At 39.4% G+C, this 23,719-nt stretch overlaps 2 protein-coding genes across 2 annotated transcripts in view; one reads left to right on the forward strand and one right to left on the reverse strand.

Moving 5' to 3' along the window:
* The window catches only part of GTPBP8 (GTP binding protein 8), a 385,924-nt gene that overhangs the window by 320,982 nt on the left and 41,223 nt on the right, over positions 1-23,719 (forward strand). The gene's annotated exons all lie outside the window — the stretch shown is intronic.
* Positions 1-23,719, reverse strand: part of CFAP44 (cilia and flagella associated protein 44) — an 81,215-nt gene that overhangs the window by 50,745 nt on the left and 6,751 nt on the right. The window contains exons 4-14 of the mRNA XM_077818047.1: positions 21,559-21,714; positions 15,115-15,280; positions 13,639-13,801; positions 12,195-12,297; positions 11,695-11,911; positions 9,673-9,787; positions 9,161-9,325; positions 7,594-7,749; positions 7,138-7,185; positions 6,030-6,129; positions 5,237-5,331 (exon numbers count right to left, since the gene is read on the reverse strand). Coding sequence (XP_077674173.1) covers positions 5,237-5,331; positions 6,030-6,129; positions 7,138-7,185; positions 7,594-7,749; positions 9,161-9,325; positions 9,673-9,787; positions 11,695-11,911; positions 12,195-12,297; positions 13,639-13,801; positions 15,115-15,280; positions 21,559-21,714 — 1,484 coding nt within the window. The remainder of the gene's footprint in view (positions 1-5,236; positions 5,332-6,029; positions 6,130-7,137; positions 7,186-7,593; positions 7,750-9,160; positions 9,326-9,672; positions 9,788-11,694; positions 11,912-12,194; positions 12,298-13,638; positions 13,802-15,114; positions 15,281-21,558; positions 21,715-23,719) is intronic.

The raw sequence follows: 23,719 nt of genomic DNA on the forward strand, positions 1-23,719 counted from the left end.
TTTTAACCTGACATCTATTAATTTCATTGGGTGACCCCTAGTTCTTGTGATATGTGAAGAGGTAAATAACACCTCTTTATTCACTTTCTCCACACCATTCATGATTTCATAAACCTCTATCATATCTCCCCTCAGTCGTCTCCTTTCTAAGACGAATAATACAAATCTTTTAAATCTTTCTTCTTATGGAAGCTGTTCCATACCCTTGATGACTTTTGTTGGCCTTCTCTGTATCTTTTCCAATTCTAATATATATTTTTTGAGATGGGGCAACTAAAAGTAGACATAGTATTCCAGGTGTGGGCTTACCATGGATTTATATAGTGGCATTATGATATTTCCTGTCTTACCTGTTCCTTTCCCAATGGTTCCTAACATTGTTAGTGTTTTTGATGGTCATTGCACATTAAGCACATGTTTTCAGAGAACTATCCACAAGGACTCCAAGATTTCTTTCTTGAGTGTCAACAGCTAATTTAGACCCCCATCGTTTTATATGTAAAGTTGGGATTATGTTTTCCAAAGTGCATTACTTTGCATTTATCAACAATGAATTTCATCTGCCATTTTGTTACGCAATCACCCTGTTTTGTGAGATCCCTTCATAATTCTGCAGTCTGCTTTAGACTTAACTATTTTGAGTAATTTTATATCATCTGCTAATTTTGCAACCATTTAGTGATCCATGAGTGGACCTTTCCTCTTATGACATAACTACTTACTTTGCTTAAGAGCCTTTGGGGAGGGACCTTGTTGAAGGCTTTCTGAAAATCCAAGTACACTGTATTCACTGGATCACCTTTGTCTACATATTTGTTGATCCCCTCAAAGAATTCTAATAGATTGGTGAGGCACGATTTCCCTTTACAAAAGCTGTGTTGACTCTTCCCCAGCGTATCATGTTCATCTACATGACTGATAATTCCGTTCTTCACTATAGCTTCAACCAATTTCCTGGTATGGAAATTAGGCTTACCGGCCTGTAATTATCAGGATTGACTTTGAAGACTCTTAAAAATCAGTGTTAGATTATCTGTCCTCCAGTCATCTGAACAGAGATTGACTTAAGCAACAGGTTACATATACCACAGTTGGTAGTTCTGCAATTTCATATTTGAGCTCCTTCAGAACTCTTAGGTGAATACCATCTGGTTCTGATAACTTACTACCATTTAATTTATCAATTCTTCCAAAACCTTCTCTACTGACACCTCAACCCGGGACAGCTCTTGAGATCTGCCACTCGAAAGAATGGCTCCAGTGTAGGAATCTCCCTCACATCCTCTGCAGTGAAGAACAATGCAAGAATTCATTTAGTTTTTCTGCAACAGCCTTGTCTTCCTTGAGAGTTCCTTTAGCACCTTGATCATCCAGTGGCCCATTGATTGTATGGCAGGCTTCTTGCCCTTCCTGCTTCTGACATACTTTAAAAAAAATGTTGTTATATTTTGGGTCTTTTGCTAGTTGCTCTTCAAATTCTTTTTTGGCCTGCCTAATTATACTTTTATCCTTGACTTGCCAGAGTTTATGCTCCTTTCTATCTTCCTCAGTAGGATTTGACTTCCAGTTCTACCAAGCGATCCAGATCACTTTGAATCAGTGACTTGTATTCTTCATTATTTACCACTCCCCTAATCTGTGTGTCATCTGCAAACTTTCTCGGTGATGATTTTGTTTCCTTCCAGGTCATTAATAATAATGTTAAATAGCATAGGGCAAAAACTAATCACTGTGGGGCCCCACTAGAAACACACCTGCTCAATGATGAATCCCCATATATAATTATATATGAGATCTGTCAGTCTATTATTAATCCATTTAATGTGTCCCATGTTCATTTTGTATTCTAATTTTTTAATCAAAACATTGTGCAGTACCACGTCAAATGCCTTAATGAAGTATATTATATTGAGACCATTGCCTTTATCAACCAAATATGCATTTTCATTAAAAAAATTAAGCTAGTTTGATAGGATCAATTTTCCATAAATCTATGCTGATTGGCATTAATAAAGCATTAGAGGATAATTTAATTTAATCAAGTCCCATATCAGCTACTCCATTATTTTACCTGGGATCAACATCAGGCTGATATTGAGAAACTATATAGCACACAGCTCTGGAGTTAACATATACTCCATCTCATAAATCATTCTATATGGAGTTTCTGTTGTCCACATACATGAAGGAAAGAGTCACATGGAGAGTTTAATTTTAAAAGCTTAGTAGTCTTTAGCGATGCTACATACCACCATGGAAAATGAGCTTTGATTTTGATGTCAGGCCAGAGGGGACTCACATGCTTGTAACTCATAGGACAGTGGCGTAAGAACATAAGAACAGCCATACTAGGTCAGACCAAAGGTCCATCTAGCCAAGTATCCTGTCTTCTGACAGTGGCCAATGCCAGGTGCCCCAGAGGGAATGAATAGAACAGGGCAATCATCAAGTGATCCATCGCCTGTCGCCCATTCTCAGCTTCTGGCAAACAGAGGCTAGGGATGCTATCTGAACCAGCAGCAGCTTCTAATATTCTTTTTAGGGAGGAGATATTTAAATGATCCTAGACAAATAAATGGCTCATAGCATATGATATAAATTGACTTACTTTCATTGACTGGCTACTTGCAGTAGGAACTTACATACCGGGCTCAGTCCTTTTATCCATCTAGCCAAGTATTCTCCCTCAGGCAGTGTTTAGATACCATTACTTCAAAGGAAACTGAATGAAAATGTTCTAGGATACACTATGGGCCAGATTTACAAAGGTATTTGGGCACTTAAAGATGCAGAGAGGCACCTAGTGGCATTTAAGCATAAATAGGTAAGGTGTCTAATTGACTTTCAATGAGAGTTAGGTACCTAGCTGCATCTTTAAAAGTATCTGTTTACCCTTGTAAATCTGGCCATGAGTATAGTGCTGTATATTTGTAGGACCCAATCAGCTTACTCCATAAGCACACAGTTGGTCACCTAAATATAGTCATAAGATTGCATAACACAAATGCTCTTGAAAGCATAGTGCTAAAGGCACCCTACCCTTTAAAAATCAAGGTACAGTATTTCTCTCTCTGACTTCCTGTATAAGTGAACTCTGCAGGCTTACTATAAATGTTTCCTCAAAAACATGTCAACACAAGAGTTTAACTCAAGTTAATTGATTGCCAGTTAACTCAAGTTAGCTAATATGTTTTAAAAGGTAATATAGATACTCCCCAAATGTTCAGTCCTGGTCACAATCATTTGTGGAGTGTCTAAACCTGTTAGCTAACTCAAGTTAATTGGCAATTGTGATGGGGTGGACTAGGCCCTTAGGCCCCCTGTTCGAGGCCTCGCAGCTTGCCACACCCCGCCCCAGAAAAGGGCAGTGGAGAGAGTCCTCCAAGCTGCCGAGAGAGGTTGCATGGGACACAGGAAAGAGGCTGCAGGGAGCAGCCAATCAGGGCCCAACAGGCTAGTACAAAAGAGCTAGAGGGCCAGAGCGTGTGCAGTTGCTGCCTGGAGCCAGAGGAGGGAACTTGGTGCTCCTGGTTTGCCAAAGGACCTCGGACAGAGCAGTTGCTGGCCGGAACCAGGGGAGCAAGAAGGGGCTCCTGGCCAGCTGCTGGGACTCAATCAGGAGAAGGCCCTGAGGTAAGGGTGAATAATGTGCTGGGACCATGGGGAGGTGGCCCAGGGAATCATAGCAGCAACACAATTTAGTTAAAGGGATGTGGCGGACGCCTGCTATCTGTAAGATCCCTGGGTTGTAACTTGGAGTCCTGGGCAGGCACAGGTCCCCACACCCATTTGCCACTGGGGAAGTAGTCTGGACTTTGATGCACCCCAAGAAGGGGATCTGAACTGTTTAGTGGGCTCAGAGAGGGCAAAGATGTTGCCTCCATAGAGGGAACTCTGGTGGCGGGGGGGTTTGATATCAGGGCCAAGACTATTTAAAGACTGCTGGACTAAATAAGGACATGAGCCCAGGGATGGCTTCCGAAAGACACTGACCAACCAAGGAGTACTAGAATAGGCCCCCGTTGGACTTGTACCATGAAAGGGGTTTATCTGTCTGTTGTTTCACGTACAAACTGTGTGTGACTCAGCCAGAGGGCTGAACTGCTGAAGACTCAGTGCAAGGCAGAGAGAAAGTGCAAGCACACACACACTGCCAAGGGGGCTGTGACACAGGGCCAGAAAGAATTAAGCAACCAGCAGGCTAAATGACCCAAATTCAACCTTTAGAGACTTGTTAGAAAAGTATATAAATGGTAATTAGGGTCATTTCATGTTTGATAGACTAGAGCTTTGAAATGCAAACCTGTATTGTTACCCATTGATTCAGAGATCTAAAGGGAATATTAACATTTAGATGAAACTTGGATGTCAATATAGATGTCATTGTCTATATTTCTCTTTGAAGTCTGTAGTAAATTGTCTATGAACTGCTTAATGGATAATTAATTACCTTATGCTGATGAATGCAACTAGTTACTTATGTATACATAGGAAATAGGTAGCTTTACTACGAAGCAGCTATTCTTCACCCAAGGGATACCTGCTGTCAAGAGGCTATCATAGCCTGCCAGTGATCTATATAAAGAAATCTTGGGTGCTGATCCTTTTATCTCAGATCTGCTTAAGCTTCATCAGGGGAAGTTTGAGTCGCAACACTGAGGTATCCAGTCCCATCTGGATCACCCTGATATTGGACATTGGACTGTAACCTATGGACTAATTCTGAAAGGACGTTTTGCAGCTCTAAAGCTCATCATCTCTACTATGAAACTGACCTAAGAACTTTATTCATATCTGTATATATAAGGATCTTTTAACAAATACTTTCTCTTTTTAATAAAACTTAGTTTAGTTAATAAGAATTGGCTGTAAGTGTGTATTTGGGCAAGATCTGAGATATTCATTAACCTGGTGGGTAATGTGTCTGATCCTTTGGGACCGGTAGGACCTTTTTATGTGATTAACAAGATTTTCAGTAATCCTCCTCATATTTGACTTGGCTGTCTGGCTGGGAACTCAAGGCTGGGTTGCTTTAAGAGAACTGTATTTCTGGCTTCTGGGTAACTAGTAAGGTATTGTGGAAGCTGTTTTGTTGCTCGCTTGGTGACTCTGAGGGCAAGTTGGCAAGTAATTTCATTAAAATCCTGCATCATGAACATGTGTGATGGCTATGAAATAGCCACATTATGAACCCTTTGTGAATCCATGTTAACACACTGCCGTAGGGTAAACTTACCACTCGGGGTGCCCAAGTCAGTGCTGTTCCTCCCTGTTTAAACTTAATCTCAGTCAACTGGCAATTACCAATGAAATCATAGATACGCACTGAGTCTGTGTAAGACAGATGGGAGGGGGGTGGAAAGGAGACAGGTTAATACAGACAATTTTTTCTTGAAAGACTACTTGTTAAGATAACATTCATGACCTGGCCAATATTCCTTCCCTGTCTAACAAGTGCTAAAGTGAAGTGCTAAAGGCTTGCTCAGGCACACTTTCATAAATTAAATAAATGTCCATAGTCCAAACTAAACTATTAATGAGGACATGATGGCTGTTGCAATTGCCAAGAAAGGCACAAGTATTAATACTCAGAATTATTTATACAGTACCATAAATGTATATCGTGCATTACAAAACACAGAATAAAACACTGTTATTGAGCCACTGAGTCTGGAATATGAAAGCTGTTGTTTAAACAAAATTCTCCCCTTTTCTGTTTCACAGTGAACAGCATTTATAAAGCTTCACAGTGAGACTTTCTTTAATTGAAGACCTAGTTCTTGAGATCAGACACTCCTTGCATTTTACTTGGCTTCAACACATTAATGATCTGTTCTAATTATTTAAAAAAAAAAAAAACTGTCCCCAGGAATAATGACCAGCTGGTAGGTACTTTACAAAGAAAAGAGACACTTCCACTACAACTGTGAACTAAACATATTAGTTTAAAATTGAATAATTCCACAATGAGCCTGACAGCTGTAACCCTGCCCTTACAAGTTAACCGCTTAGGGAAGAGTTGTACTTACGGTCAAGTGCAGTAGTGGCCATGAGATATGTGACAGGAGAGACACCCATGGCTTCAATCTTTCCAGAGTGAAAGGTAAACAGGCACTCTGGATCATGGGTCTACAGAGAAATCAGAACAGAGGTCTGCTACATTCAGAGACTGAACACATGGCTTGCAATGCCTCATCAACATAAAATGGACACATAAAATAAATATGCAAAAATCTACCCTACACCTATTGCTAGCAAAAATGTGGTACCCATGAATACAGTTCCCTTTTTGTACCTGCAAATGTTCATTTTGATTGTACAACAGGTGCACAAGCAAATTTGTACAGGCATAGTAAGCACCTGCATTTAAAAATATGGCATCAGATGTGTAAAAATAAAGGCAAATAACATATTATATTGAGAGGCACAATGCCTGGAGATCAAATTTATAATAGAAAACTATTGCTCTGAAGGCTGAGAAAATGACCTTAAGCCAAGAGCTTTATATTTCACTGGAAGTCTTTTTCCAACCCAAGGAGGAAAAATGGGTTTCCCTATATACTCATGTATTTATTATACACTTTATACATATATTTTTGCCATACTAGTGCTGCTGCTTCATTTATCTGCTGCTACAGGGTCTGCTTGATGGAATTTTTGATCATACACTAAGTGTCTGTTTTAACTTTTCTGCTCATGTGACCCTCTCCAACAGCAGACCTACAGCAGTAATAGTAGCAATCAGTTTGATCAAATGTACAGAGATGTGAATGTTGTCCTCAGCGTCATCTAGATGCAACACTGATGGGCACTTCAGAAATACCTATCCACACAGGTTGTACTAGCAGCCCTCACATTAACATCTCATATTAATATCCATCAATCCCCACCCTTTGAGAATCAGGCCCCTTTAAGGTAGCTCCAGTTTAGCAATCAACAATTAAGGGACCCAAAATCAATAGTTACCTTTGAAAATCTTGGCCAGTAACTGTAATCAGTGAAGATAAGTCCTAAAGATGTGCCTCATAATCATACTAAATCCTCAACTGTACAGTTGGTCAAAAGTTGGATGGCATTGTGTGGCCACACAGTGTAATTAAAAGAACTTAAAAAAAAGGGGGTGGGAATAAAACTTACGACATTTGAAAAACTCAGATCAAGCTTCCAGATGGCTCCATTGGAATCCTAGAGAAATAAATATTTAAAACCTGAATGTTCTTTCAAATTAAGTTTGAAAATAGCATCAGTCCTTGTAATGCCTTACAAATACTGTAGGTAAGAATCTCAATCATCTGGAAGAAACAGGATTTAGACTTCATAGAGTGTGATGTCAATTTCACCTCAGCAGCAGAACAGGGCAATGAAGCCTGGGAATGACACTTTCAAATTCTCCCACTCCCATGTAGCTCCCACTCAAAGCTGGAAGAGAGACTCAAATGTTATTCTACTCTAAAAATAATCAAGGGAAGACAGGGTACTAATTCTACAAGAAAAAGCAGATTGTTTCACAGCGGATTTCCTCTGGCAATGCATCACCACATGCTTCATCCAATATTGCTCTACACAGCTGATAAGGATGCAAATAGGTCTTACCTGAGCATACCAAATGGGCTGTCCAAGTTCATGAATTTTCATGATTGAGCTCAAATTGACATTCTTGCCAACGAGAAGTTCATTCATATGGTCCATCTCTAGTAGACCTGTGTCATCCACAGAATCAGCTGCATCTATCGTCTCAAAGTCCCACACCTTCAAGCAGTTGGAAGTGAACAGATCAGCCTTCATTAATCCAAATGCCAACACATCTCACATTAACACACACAATGGCAATATAAAATCAATGATAAGAATCCAAGGGAATGGGTGGCTCAGGATATAGAATAGGGAGCCTGTCATGTCTACATCACTGGCTTCAATATGACCTGGAGCAGTGACAATCACAGGCTGTTACCATCTAGCATCTGTTCAGTGGCCCATGTAAAATGTGTTTATAGGTCTCAATCCAATTCCTAAAGGACAATTACCCATATCCCAAAAATCATTAACTACAATTGGCACTACTTAGTACCCATGTTGGCAGTCTCACAACGAGAGAGAGTAAAACTGCCTCCTAGAGGTTGTCTCTACTGAGACAGTGTGGAAGGACAGAGTGAGAAAGCCTGCACCTCCTCTGTCTGCTCTGTGGATAAAGAGCAGCTTTTGCTTTCCAGATCTGCCAGTCCAGCACCCTTTCGCCAGGATGATATTTACATAAAGAATACCATCAATGTAAAAAAAAAAAATCCAAACCAAAAACCTCATCTGAAACTCTTTTCCCTACTGCTGTAACCACTGCCTATAATTACTATAACTGAAAGATTAGTTGGAAAAAAGACTTTTTTCACTTTGTTTATTTTGAGCATTTAACAGTAATTTGTCTGCTGTCAGTTTCCCATTGTTTGGGTCTCTTGTGCAGCAATAGGGGAGGATACTAAAACTAAAAACAAACAAACATAAAAAAGGGAAATGATTGTAAAACCCATAAACTGGCAAGTAGAATCAGAAGCAGACATAGAACTTGAGACTACTTTTAACTCATTTTTAAAAATTGGTTTGATTTTTAAGTTGAGGGTGCCACATTATTTTAATAGGGGTTTGTTGCTCAGTTGAAATGGATACGTCTTTGAGATAAAATGACAGAGGTGCTAACTAATTACACAAATGCCTTAAGCGTTCACATGATCAGAAATAATTTCAAATACCACTGTGATTTATCCTTTGAAATAGTATGTGACATGTTAACAAGGCCTGAAAATGACTAAAATAAACCTAAGCTAAACAACCCCCCACCCCCAAAGTTAGAATGTGAGGGGAAATAAAACTTGTTAAAGACATCGAAATTTACTCTGATCTATTAGCGCACAGAAGGGATTTCTGTAACATTAGCAGGCACAGAAAGTTATTTAAATGTGATCTGATCCAAACATCTACATTGTGGAAAGAGATCTGCTTCTATCAAGTTCCTTCTCAAAATTCATTAGACAGTGATTACGGAGAGAAACTCCCACAATAGATTACTCCCGTTACAACATATAGGCTAACAATTACTTCCCTTTCCACCTGTTAACAAGACTCTGTATACCAAATATGCATCCACACTATTAAAGGAAAAAACACTCACCCTAATGTAGCCATCTCCTCCAACAGTGACCAGCTCTCCCTCATCCAGAACTAACTGATTAACAGGGCCATTGTGACAGGGTCTATGTCCAGTTCGACAGAGCTCTACTTTGATAAGGCCCCCTTCCCAAAGCAGCAAGTTGCCCCATTCAGATCCAGAGATAACCTTCCATGCAAGTGAAGAGGAATACATGAGTGTTGTAACATATCAATGTGCAGATATTGGAGAGAGACTGGCGAATATCTTAGCTCACTATAGCCTTTACTTTAAATTAAGAAAGCTCATTTGTCTGAGAATCACAATAATAATGGATACTTTTAAACTGTTAAATAAGCCAATTTATTGCCAATTAATGTCAATATTAGATTCACAGATGCATATTTGATTGTATATAGAAGGCCTAATCCAAAGCACTCTGAAGTGAATGGGAAGACTCTCATTGATTTCAACTGACCTTTGTTCAGTCCCTGAGAGGGAGAAAGAAAACAGTTGTACTCATTCACTCTACTTACCTTCCCATCAGGCAGCTCCACATACCCTACAATGTCAGTCACAGCTGTTTTACCAAACCTTCCCAATGCTCCCTGTAGCTTGAGCCCAGTGAATGTATGAGCCATCTTCCAGAACCTGAGTACAGAAAACATTGGGGTTACACCTGACATTGTATTCAGAAAGTATTGTATCTCAGGCTCTAAGGTCATCATATATGGGTATTTCCAATCTGTGGACTACTCATTTAATTATATTTAAATAAGGGTTTGTAGTTCTTAAAAATTAGCCTCATTCAGCACATATAAAGTTTTATCTATCTAGTTGGGGTTTTTTGTTACTGCGTGGAACTGAAATGCCCCAACAAGATGACTAGGTCACCAAACCCACCTTGATCCCAGTCAGGTGTTTATTATACACCACAGCCACCCTCCCCCCACCAAAAAAACCCCAAACTTTCCCTTCACCTACTTCCATGAAAAACCTAGAAAAATATGGGCAGGAGAAGATAGGGAGACTAATATTTAAATAGATGCTAAATCAATTTATATATCCATCTTGCAATACTTTCCATATTTACTTGAGGAAGCCTACTTTTCTCTCTGGTTGGTCTCCAATGTAGGATGCTCACCTGTTGAAATCCTGTGGATAACTTCTCCACTGGATTCCATTTTGTGTAACACTGTGGACTTCAGTGGGGTTGCATTAATCTAAATGAGCCAGAATTTGGCCCTGTATCTCCAAAGTTACTTCTAACAAAGCATGCAGAAATGTTATAGAAATACAAGAGAATGAATCCACTGTAGACAAACTATCATTTCCTATTTCAATTAGAGATGGTCCAAGTTTGTGGTATGTGGATCAGGATCCAGATTATATTTAGACTATGTCTTGGGACCATGCTATAACTGAGGTCAAATCAGGGCTAGGGATCAAGTATAGATTGTATGGCACTGAAATATTTCAAGCTGTTTTTAATGACATTTTAGCTCATAATGGAAAAAAAATCTCACCAGACATGTTATTTTGTGAGATTTCAATCATCAGTAAATTCTCATCAGTTTAGACCTTGGAAATAAACCCCTTCTGGGTTTAGATCCAAATTGGAACCAAATTGCAGGTATGGGTTTGGATCTAGGGATTTTTATTTGATTCCTCTGTAAAATTCAAAGGTATTTGGATTCATCATTGTTAGTATTATTTATTATTTGTAACTCAGTACCACACCTGTCATCTATTGTGCTTGGTACTGTACAAGTAGGACAAAAAGATGGTCCCTATCCCCAAAAAGCATAATGCTTTGGTCCATTTTTAATTACAATAGGTACCCAGATTTACCTATAAAACAGACTGTATCTTAAAGATCTTTCACAATTTGCAAAGAATATTTTTCAGTAAGGCTCTCCTTGCTGTTCCTTTCTGGCGCTCTTGTGGGCTGTTTTGACCATGCTTTGTGATTAGTTCTTAAAACTGACCAAACAGCATGTGTCAGCCCACTTCACAAAGTCAAAAAGAGGCCAACAGGCAAGAATCCCAGAATTCAGAGAAAAGCCATGTGCTGACCCAACAACTAGAACAGAGGTTGATATATAAATATTTCTCCACATTCCCAATGCACTTTTGAAGATCAACAGTGGAGCAGTTTATTGGGCATTCCATTACACCATTACCAAACAACAAAAAATTCTTAAGTGTCAGGGCAGTTAAGCACTGGAACAAATTGCCTAGGGAGGTTGTGGAATCTCCATCACTGGAGGTTTTAAAGAACAGGTTAGACAAAAACCTATAAGGGATGGCTTAAATACTTCAGTCATGCCTCGGTGCAGAGGACTGGACTAGATGACCTATCGAGATCCCTTCCAATCCTACATTTCTATTATCTCTTTTGGAAAGCAGAGGTTTCAACATTTGTATTGCTAAGCAGAACACTGTTCCCCATTGTTGTGCACCTGTTAACAATCATATTGTTATTAGTCAATCATTTTGTAAGTTTCATGATTTTTTTTAGTTACTTCCCATCAACTGATGTTAGTGAACCAACCTACTTGATGTGTCCTGATCCAGAAGTGGTGAGTTGCTCTTCATTTTCAGGAGAGAATGTGACCTTATAAACATCCTGTGAAAAAGCCTTTGACCTCAGCACAATCTTTTCCTGTTTCCAATCCCAGATTGTCAACATGTAGTCAGGGCTGCTCCCAACGCTGGCCAGTAACGTTCCATAATGGTTAAAATCAGCAAATGCATAGGCTTCCTCAGTCCCACCTGGAAGGAGAGATGTCCACAAAGAAAAGTTGCTTAAAAAGAGCTCAGTTCTCTTTATTTGGCTAGTGCTGAAGCAAACTCAGCCAATAGTTGGCTATTTTCCACACACCCAGGAGTGCAAGGACAACCACTTATAATCAGTTTTCTTTATTTGATTTTTCAAGTACCAAAAGATTATACATTATACGTTTTTTTTTTTACTAATTATAACATTATTCCACTTGCTGGAGACTACAAACTCTGCTGTATCCATGTAATACCGAAATAGTCCTATTTAACCTACCTCGGAGTATTCTGTATGGCTTTAGTGAAGGAAACTCATAGATGATGATGTTTGGCTTCCATCCTTTTTCTCCTACTGAAAAATATTGTTTACTAGGATGTACCTAGAAAAAGCAAAGACTGTTTTACATACTCCGATATCCCCTTTGGCTGTCCTCAACTAAATATCAAGTTGTATACCACCACACAGGTTGTGGAACGATGTAATAATTTGTATTTATCCTGCATCTTTGATCATCTCACCTGCATTCAGCCTACCAATCCATCTCCCCCTGGACAGCATTTAGGGCACTGCTATCCTTCTACTATTGGAGAACAGGAGCAAACAGCACATTCAGGGGCTGTTCCACAGTAGTGGAATTGAGCAAATAATTGATTTCTTTTTCACTTATGTGGCCAGAACAAAAACAGGAAAAAATTGTTTTGGGTTGAACAAAATGTTTCATTTGATCCAAAAAAATTTTTTATTACTTTTTGGGTGTTTTTTATACCCTTTTAAAAGTTTTTTTTAAAAAACAAATTTAGCTAAACTTCAAAGCAAACTGTAATTTTGCAACAAAGTCTACATATTTCATTTTAAAAATGTCAAAACTGTTTCAACTCTTTTTCCATTATTTTTATTCAGCAAAAATTATATGCCAAATTTGACCATATTTGCAAATAGTCTTGCTCGATGGAAAAATGCATTTTAGATCAAATAATTAATTTGCCTGGAAAAAAACATCACCCAGCTTTGTGCAGGAGATGTGAGGACCTGACATGATTCTCCAAGAAGTGTTGTTTACAACATAACAAAACAGCATAGGACCAGATTTTGATAGCCTTACTTTCTTGGAATAGTATCAATTATCCAACAGGACTATTTGTGGAATCAGATGGTGATAAACCAGAGTAAGTGTTTCATAATCTGGCCCACAGAGAGGAACTTCCAATAGTGAAATTGGACAACATTTCACTCCATTTACCTATGTACTTGAAATTCCAAATTTCAGAACAGATGAAACATTTAACCAATATTAACTGTAATAAGGATAGATGATGAATTGAACAAAAGCAGTTAAACTATATCCAGAGCATTTTAACAAATAAAATTTTAAAACAACAAAAAGTGAAACCCAGTTGACTCTTGTCAATTCTTGTAAGTACCTTATTAGTATGGCCTGGAACCCAGACCTATTTAAGATATTCAGCTGTTTGTTCCCTGACTATTAAACAAGTAGGTCCATGTAGTACACCTTGATGGATTGCTACTGGTCACACATCTGAGATTACTGAATTTTCCTTTCAACCCTTTAATAAATACCACTTGTTCATCCGAGGCCAAAGATGCAGGCAACTGTGGAAATCTTCCATGAAACAACTGAGACGCCCAGCCTGTTTCAGTACTGCAAGTTTTAAACTCCAGAAAGGGATCTTCTTCTTAAAGAGGGAAATAAAAGCCATACCGTGATAATGCCAATTCCACCACCGCTGCTGCTCCGGAGATAACTCTGATATTTAGTTTTCAGGTCCAAGAGCACCAGCTGGTTGCCTGCTACATAGAGGAGTGTTTGACTATCCAGCAACTGCAGGTTTGCCCTTTTGGTGCAGTCATAACCAAAAGAGTGTCTGTGAACAGCTCACTAAGGAGGTTTATTTCTTCCAGGTAATAGCAATAAAGGTATCAATACTAAAACTAGAGCAAGCCCAGCTGGGAACACTGATTTGGGTGGTTGTTACTCTGTTGGGCTGGCTTTGGTTTGGTTTGTTTTAAGACTGGTGCCATAATGAAGCTAAAACCCATCAAGGTATCACAAATAATTGGGGAAAATATAAATGAAATATTTAAAAGATTAATGTATCATCCCTCGAACTCCATGTCAGACTCCATTTGTTATGGCCTATCCTGATCTTTGGAGCTCTCCTAAGAATTCATATTCTATTGTCTTAATGTTCTCTTTTCAAATAAAATGTAAAAGAAATTGATCAGATTACAAAGTGCACTGTATGCAAGAGACAGAACCAAAGCAATGTCTCAGGGCTTTTCTACATGGAGAAGTAACGTGTATTGTGGAAGGAAGGGCGATTTCTAAAGCACACTCGTGTGTTTCACATTAATTGGTCATGTAGACCCTGCTGGTGTACACCAAAAGTTCTCTTGTGCACTTTAACATAGTGCACACCAACATGGTCTATGCTAAATGCACTAGGGAACATTTGGTGTGCACCAGCAGGGTCTACACAACCAATTAAGGTGCAACACATTAGTAGGCTTTAGAAATCAGACTCCCAGCAGTACACATGCACCGTGCACTGTGTAGACAAGCCCTCAAGCTCACTCCCTCTGCCAGTCTGAGGCCTGGTCTGCACTATAGTTAAGTCAACGTAAGGCAGATTATGTCGACCTAACTCTGTAATTGTCTACACTAAAATGTAGCTTCCACCAATGTAACTTGCCCACTACACCGACTTAATAATTCTACCTCCTTGAGAGGTGTAGCGCTTAAATCATTGTTAGGCCAATGCAGTGTCAGCATAGACACTGTTGCTTACATCGACTGTTGCTGCCTTTCAGAAACCACCCCCCATGCCCCACACTGGCAGTTAAATCAGTGCAAGCACTCCTGATGAGGACGTGCAACGCCAACACAAGGAGCATAATGTGGATGAGCAAAACCAATTCAATTACTGCAGTGGCTGTATATCAATGTAATTTAGGTTGACTTAATTTTGTAGTATAGACTTGCCCTGATGCAGAAAAGAGACAAAGAAGGGTTTCCTCATAGCAACTTCACTGAGCCCCAATGGAAAACCACCTGTGCATCTGAAAATCACACATTGTTCCCTGTTCCTCCCTTACACCTAGAGGAAATAATATACTGCAGCTTTTAGATAAGAAAACCCTAGATCTAAGTCTATACAATACTGCATGAGGAGGATACATGAGAGTGAGGAGGTTAATTGGTATCCCAGAGTCTGACGTCACAAAGGGTTGTGAGCACAAATCTTCATAGTTATAGAAGAAGGTCTCCGAGATTTTCCTTTCTAGCGTCTCAGGCTTTTTTTCTCGCTCTGGGGGTTTCTCAGTATCCTCCTCCTCCTCTTCCTCTGTATTTCAGAAATAGTGACACAAAAAAGAGCTTTAGTCAGATAGGTAGACATGTCAATACCCTAACTGCAACAGTGGATTATTCATTAATTCTTTCCTTCCTCCAAAGAAATGATATGCACTCTAGTGTCTAAAAATAAATCTATCTTTGTACTATGAAACATATCCTGTGAATAGCCTTGAATGAATAGCATGTGCTTTTCTAAGATTAGAAAAATCTGGGTTCTAAATAACCAAGGTAAGAATGTTTTGAAAATTCACTGCCTCATACACATAGCAGAAAACTTCTGTCCATATTTGTAAGATGAGTCATCTTTACTGACATTAAACCTTGAGACTTTAAAGCTCCTGGGACAGTTTTATTTAAACATTGCTTGATGTTTAGGTCTCAATTAGATTTAGAAAACAAGCCAAGTTTGAGGCTTCTTTCTTCAGTAGATATTGAATGTATATTATTATGCTGACTAATCAGTATAAACACGCAGCACTTTGCTCCTTCACATGAAGCAGGTTGCCATGTTAGCAAAGACTTCCTACTAATGTGCTGCTCTAGATAGTTCCTCACTGGAGCTTAATGAACTGAATGGATATTGTCAGCTGGAATTGTACTCTGTTATAAACATGAGTTTCAGGTTCTATTCCTTAATCTGAGTCATTTCTGTCAATTCTTATTGTTTTACAGTCAGATTATCTTTTTCGTTAACATGTTTGTCTCTCCCTGTTATGTGACGCACCAATACAAACAACCAAGGGGGCAGAGACTGTCCATAGGAAAGCAAAATGGACTGATTATTAAGTGCTGTGAAGTGCACAAAGTGAGCAAGCTGAAAAAGTAGAAAAAAGTAATTGTTTATCTAATCTTTGTCAGTTACAGTGGCCTTATGTTACTTCTAACAACAGTAGGCAAACAAAAGAAATTTCAGGATGCAGTGGGATTTTTAAATTGATGTCAATGACTCTTAAGGAGGGGGCAATACTCACGGGTACTGTTGCCATCTGACTCAGCACCTTCCACCGGCTTTTCTACTCTTTCTGTCTGTCCCTCTGGAATTGGTGGTACCTCTCCTTCACCTGGTGGTTTATTTGAGAGACTACTTTTGCTTTCCTCTGCAAAGGAAAATTGGGATAATTTTCACTTCTTCGGCATTCCAACAGGGTATATTTCTGTGTTTTGCTCTCAATCTCCATATTTGGATAATGGAGCATCATCCACAGTCTTGGAGCATTAAAATTCCTTCTATCCTACAATGGATTTCCTGCTCATGCAGAGTGAATTTCATTGGTTAAAACTGATTTAGGACTTAAGAGAAGGAGAGGAGCACTTCTTGGAAAGGAAAAGTGCATTAACAGAAAGCATGGTCGTAGAGCATTTTAAACTAAGGGCTGGGGGAAAGCCGACAAGTGCGGAGGAGCACATGGTTCGGACATCCCTTAGGGGAGGATCTATTAACAGAGAATTTCTATGTCCTAGTGAGGACGAGAGGATGAAAAATGATCAAATACAGGCAGGGTCTGATCAGAAACAGTCAAATAAAGAGTCCCATTCAATTACATCATGTAATGGTAGACAGCTAAAAGGAGACCAGTCTTTAAAGTGTTTATATACCAATGCTAGAAGTCTAAATAATGGGTGAATAATAAAATGGGTGAACTAGAATGCCTCGTATTAAATGAGGATATTGATATAATAGGCATCACAGAAACTTGGTGGAATGAGAATAATCAATAGGATACAGTAATACCAGGGTACAAAATATATTGGAAGGACAGAACAGGTCGTGCTGGTGGAGTGGCATTATATGTGAAAGAAAGCATAGAATCAAATGAAGTAAAAGTTGTAAATTAAATTAATCTAACTGTACCATAAAATCTCTATGGATAGAAATTCCAAGCTCTAATAATAAGAATATAGCGGTAGGGATATATTACCGACCACCTGACCAGGATGGTGATAGTGACTGTGAAATGCTCAGGGAGACTAGAGAGGCTATTAAAATAAAAATCTCAATAATAATAATTAATAATGGGGGATTTCAATTATCCCCATATTGACCAGGTATATGTCACCTCAGGACGGGATGCAGAGATAAAATTTCTTGACACCTTAAATGATTGCTTCTTGGAGCAGCTGGTCCTGGAACCCACCAGAGGAGTAGGGTGACCAGATGTCCCAATTTTATAGGCAATACAGGCTTGTAAACCTGACTTCAGTACCGGGAAAACTGGCTGAAACTATAATAAAGAACAATATTGTCAGACATATAGATGACCATAATTTGTTGAAGAGTCAACACGGTTTTAGTAAAGGGAAATCATGCCTCACCAATCTACTAGAATTCTTTGAGGGGGTCAACAAGCATGTGGACCAAGGGGATCCAGTGGATATAGTATACTTAGATTTTCAGGAAGTCTTTGACAAGGTCCCTCACCAAAGGCTCTTACGCAAAGTAAGCTGCCACGGGACAAGAGGGAAGGTGCTCTCATGGATTGGTAACTGGTTAAAAGATAGGAAACAAAAGGTAGGTATAAATGGTGAGTTTTCACAATGGAGAGAGGTAAATAGTGGTGTCCCTCAGGGGTCTGTTCTGGGACCAGTCCTATTCAACATATTCATAAATGATCTGGAAAAAGGGTAAACAGTGAAGTGGCAAAATGATGATACAAAACTACTCAAGATAGTTAAGTCCCAGGCAGACAGCGAAGAGCTACAAAAGGATCTCTCAAAGACTGGGCAACAAAATGGCAGATGAAATTTAATGTTGATAAATGCAAAGTAAAGCACATTGGAAAGCATAATCCCAACTATACATATAATATGATGGGGTCTAAATTAGCTGTTACCACTCAAGAAAGAGATCTTGGTGTCATTGTGGATAGTTCTCTGAAAACATCCACTCAATGTGCAGTGGCAGTCAAAAAAGCGAACAGAATGCTGGGAATAATTAAGAAAGGGATAATAGGACAGAAAATATCATGTTGCCGCTATATAAATCCATGGTATGCCCACATCTTGAATACTGTGTGCAGATGTAGTCACCCCATCTCAAAAAAGATATATTGGACTTGGAAAAGGTTCAAAAAAGGGAAACAAAAATTATTAGGAGTACGGAACGGCTTCCGTAGGAGGAGAGATTAATAAAACTGGGAATTTTCAGCTTGGAAAAGAGAGGACTAAGGGGAGATATGATTGAGGTCTATAAAATCATGACTGGTATAGAGAAAGTAGATAAGGAAGTGTTGTTTACTACTTCTCATAACACAAGAGCTAGGGATCTCCAAATGAAATTTATAGGCAGCAGGTTTAAAACAAATAAAAGGAAGTATTTCTTCACACAACACACAGTCAACCTGTGGAACTCCTTGCCAGAGGATGTTGTGAAGGCCAAGACCATAACAGAGTTCAAAAAAAGAATTAGATAAATTTATGGAGGATAGGGCCATCAATGGCTACTAGCCAGGATGGGCAGGTCTGGTGTCCCTAGTCTCTCTTTGCCAGAAGCTGGGAATGAGTGACAGGGAATGGATCACTTGATGATTACCTGTTCTGTTCATTCCCTCTGGGGCACCTGGCACTGGCCGCTGTCGGAAGACAGGACACTGGGCTAGATGGACCTTTGGTCTGACCCACTAGGGCCATTCTTATGTTCTAATGAATTGAAGGGCCAAGACACATTGTGCCAAAGTTCTAACAAAATATCCTTCAAAGAACCACAGTAGACTCAGTGCCCTGAATGGTGCGTGCCAATATTCTGTTATAAAATACTCAAAGCACTAAAATGGAAGCTGGACCCAAAACACCCAGAGAACAAGCCTATCAGAATGAAAGTAGCAATGTATGCTATGACTGAAACAGGTTGAATGAGTAGACATTCTCAGGACTAAGTAATCCAGAGCAACAAGAAAGGCACCACAGACCAAAAACTAAAGGAATTTATTACAGTTCTGACTGAAGAAGCTGGTCTAACAAGTATGGATTGTCAAAGGACAGACAGTGGGCCAGGAGAGAGCTAGAGCAACAACCACTGAGGACAGTACATAGCTTCTGCAGGAAGAACCATCACCGACCATGGTCAAGAAGGAACTAGCTGGAAAGTTTTGAGATGATTCACATTAATCTCTAAGAGATGGGTGTCTCGCATACTGCCCACCACTACTTTGCCTAAAAAAGCCAAAAATCTTAAGAGCTTGGGGAGTTCTACCCCATCTCACACTGGGAGCATGGGGCCTAAGATTGAGTCCCATGTGTATATATTATGCCTGATTCCTCTACCTTGTGTAGTCAGACTAATGCAAAGTAGGTGTAAAATGCTACCAGATCAGAATTTTGCAATAATGTAAATTTCTAAACAAGGTGCAGAGCAATAGAAAATCAGGCCTAGTATTTTTAGAAAAGATTACTTCCTGTCTTTTCAAGCCTGAGCAGTGAACCCAGAATACACAGAACACTCTTTGGGCCAGCTTCTCATCAACACACAAGAAGAAGCAGATGCACTCGTCCACCATGGACATCTTTGTGTGTTGTACAGCACACATCACTCAAAGGCTGACATCTTACCTTGGTTCATCATGGAATCAACCCTAGCCCCGGCATGCCCACAACAAACACTGGTGTGAACTGGAACCATAGACCCCCTGCCCGCCTCCTCACCCATCCCTTTACCCCCCACCCCCACCACCAAAAAAAACCCAGGGAACTGTCCAGTATGCAGACTTAAGACTACCCTAGGATCATTACTGAAATCTCTGTGTGATGGCAGGTAATACTCACGGACACTACTGGTATCTGCCTCTGCACTTTCCACTGCCTTCTCTACACCTTCCTCCTGTCCCTCTGGAGTAGATGATACTTCTCCTTCGCCAGGTGGTTCTTTAGGGGCACTACTTTTGACTTCCTCTGCAAAAGAAAATAGGGATAATGTTCACTTCTTCTCAATACCCACTTAAGTATATTTGAATTCCCAAAGGGTGGATGTGTCTCACTGGTTTGTATGCTACATATCGGAATAATGCAACATTGAAGTTCTTCCTATCCTGCAAGGAATTTTCTACTATGCAGAATTAAATCCATTGAATAATACACTGCATTCCTTCAAAAAATAAAAGCAAAAGACACTTCCTTTCTGCAGGTAAGGTTGAATATTCGGGCTGCAGGACTTTACATACGTTTCTAGACAATAATCTCAATGACTTTCTTTTAAACATGACTTGACCTGCAAAGGAATTTGATTTGTACCCTTTTTTGCTTCTTTAAGATAACTTTTTAGTTGTTGTTTAAAAAGGAAGTGGGGGGGGGATGGTTTTGTTTGTTTTTTACCTTAGAAATATGAGGTATGTCAAACCTGATCTTCCCTTCTCTTGCTGAAGGACATTTTTGAAAGTCTCAGGAGATGTGCATTATGAGGCTTCACACATTAACTTAAGGGGTAAGGCAACAAATGAAAGTGTTCAATAGGCATTGCAGTTAAGTAGGTATAATAAAAATGAACCAAAAAACCCCAAGATTTTAAACAGCCTGACTATATATCCTTCCCCTAACTGTTCTTCAGCTTTCAATCTTTTGCTTTGCATGATGTCATAATTGCACCAGTTCTCCAGCTGCCACAGTCTTCCAGGGGAGACAAGACCTGAATTTCTAACGTAAAAAACAAGCAGCAATGTTTGTCTTTTAATTTAAAAAGCTTTTTGACCTCCAAACTACCTCACAAATAAGTAAACAAATAATTAAATAAACATAAAGCCTTTTTTCCCCTTCGTCTCCTTTGCAAGTTAGCTTTACCTTAGTCTCAATCTTAACTTGCTTTATCTCTTGCTTTTTTTGATTTCACATATCTATTCCCAAACAAGACACTTTAAAATTGAGTTAAGATTGAAAGTATATAAGAGCAATTTAAAGATTAAAAACAACTTTCAAGAATATTGTAGTATAAAAAAAAGTATTAGAAATCCAGAAAATTCAACTTAAAAGAAACTTGAATATTTGAAAGAATGGAAATGCACAGTTAACGGTTAACTGGATCCCCTTTGTTTTCTGGAACCAGGGCTTTCAAACCAAGAAATAAGAAGTCTCTAAGGAATAAATCCCTAGTTTCACATTGGATAAGAATCTATGCTAGGAAAGATCACTCTTGGGGTTCCAGTTTCAGGAGAGTGGAAATATCCAATGAAATGCAGAGTGCTGACAAACGTCGTATCACAGGTTCAGGATACTGGAGAATGGAGAAGTTATTATATAACTAGAATGTATGCGACCTGCAAACACTGGAAAAAATCCACCCACCTTCTCCTGACGGTTCAGGGATCTTCTCAGCATCCTGCTCTCCTGCATAATCCTTTGAAGAGTCAAACTTTTCCACATCTGCCTGATCCTCCTGATCCGAACCTTTCCTAGGTTTGCTCTCATCAGAACTCTCGTTCTCTGGGACTTCCATTTCTCCTTTATAAACAAGAGCATGTCTTACAGACAGATCAGTAATAAGAATCTGTCTACATTTATGTATTGTTTGGTTACATCCCTCATGATTAACAATTAATTAAACCTATTAGTCTGTGCACCTATACTTTTCAGATGGCCTCCTACTTACATTATAACAGCAGAGTTGCCAACTCTGGGAATTATATTGCAAGTTCTGTGATATTTGTTGTTTTTCTTAACGTGCCAGTTCCTGGAGTCATGAATCTCAGCTTTCATTTAAAATAAAACATATGTTTCTAGCCTTCCATGACTGCTGCAAAAAAGCTTGAAAACATAAATTCTGAAGGCTCAAAACCCAGAAGATGAAAAGAACCCTAAATTTTTTTTTTTTTTTAAAAAAACAACTCAGGATATTTAAGCCAATCTTGTGATTTTAGATTCCTGACTCTTGATTTTTGTATACTTGGGGCTGGTAATACTGGACCAGAGGTTCTACTACCAGCACTACAGTTAGTCACAGATATAGGTGCAGGCAAGCTGAATGAATACAGGGTAGGGTGTCCAGAGACCGGAGTTTTTCCAATCCCAAATCTGCCACTGTCATCTTGTATAAATTTGTACCAGCCACTTAACCTCTCTATGCCTCAATTATCCCATGTGTGAAATGAGAATAACAACACTTATCCATTTTATTAAAGTGTTTTGATATCTACGGCAAAAAGTCCTATTAAAGTTCAAATTATTGTAATTAATTAATAATTTATTATTAAAATTAGGGATGTGTCATTATAAATCTACTCAGTTTCCATTATAAATCTACTCAGTTCTGAAAAATGCTTCAGGCTGAAAGGTGAGTATGAAGATTTCAATCTGAGAGACATCAAGGGTCTACTGGCAGCATGTTGTTGCAGTGCTCAGTGTTTGTAGTACAGTGGTGGTGTTTGTGTACTATGCCACAGGAATTGAAAGTGCTGAGGAAATTCAGAGATCAGAATTTTTGTCTTTGATTCCCATTACCAGGCTTTCACACATTGACTAGTCCAGGAAGCATTTGTACTGGTTCACTACCTAGGTGTCTTTGCAACAATTGTTTGTCAGATGAATTTTTAACAGCATTTCCTAAACTGCTAGAATTAAGGAGTACAGATTGTTACTGTATTTGAAAACCGAGGTCTCGAGCTTTCATATGATATAGTGCAAGGAATTTCAATTTATATTAGTTCTGGACATAGTGACCACTAAAATCATGTCAGAATTCAAATGGAAAAAAGGCAAAATGTTAACCAGAATATTATTCTTAGATCGAATGTTTCACAATTTGCCAGAGCTGGAAACTAATGTTGTTCCTTTCAGTCCTACTGGTTCACAAGTTATTAGTCTATAAAACTACATCAGGCCTATACTGGTCCCTTAGCCTTGCTTTATTGGCACACATCCAGGGTTAAAACCAAGTTTTCTTTCACTTTCAGCCACCAGTGCTTTAGGCTGTGGAGCTTCAAAGGGGAGCTCCACATTCTCTCAAACTACCTTCTTCCTGGCCATGCTGCTCATAAGCCACAACCGGTCTCAAGACAGGGAGATACATGCAGTCATGCCTCTCAGTCTTATCATAAATAAGTTGTTAATCGGCAATTTTGCTGACACAGAGGAGTCCCACAAGTTGTCAGTAAAGTTGTAAGAACACAGAGCTCAGAGCGCTTTGAAGATGCAAAGTGTAGTGTTATTGTGGCTTTAGGAGAAGGAATAGGGTGACCAGGTGTCAGGTTTTTGACTAGAACATCCGGTCACAAAAGGAGCCTGGCAGTTCCGGTTAGCACTGCTGACTGGGCCATTGATTGTCCAGTTGGCGGAGCCGCACAGCAGGGCTGGCAGGCTCCCGCTAACCTCCGCTCCACGCAGCTCCCCGCTAGCCTCCACTCCACACGGCTCCCGGGAAGCAGCCGGCATGTCCCCCATCTAGTTCCTACGTGTAGGGCAGGGGTGGACAACCTAGGGCACACGGGCCAGATCTGGCCCCATGGTTAAT

The sequence above is a fragment of the Eretmochelys imbricata genome, chromosome 1 (genome assembly GCF_965152235.1).
Source record: "Eretmochelys imbricata isolate rEreImb1 chromosome 1, rEreImb1.hap1, whole genome shotgun sequence".
In the NCBI taxonomy this organism is placed as follows: Eukaryota; Metazoa; Chordata; order Testudines; family Cheloniidae; genus Eretmochelys; species Eretmochelys imbricata.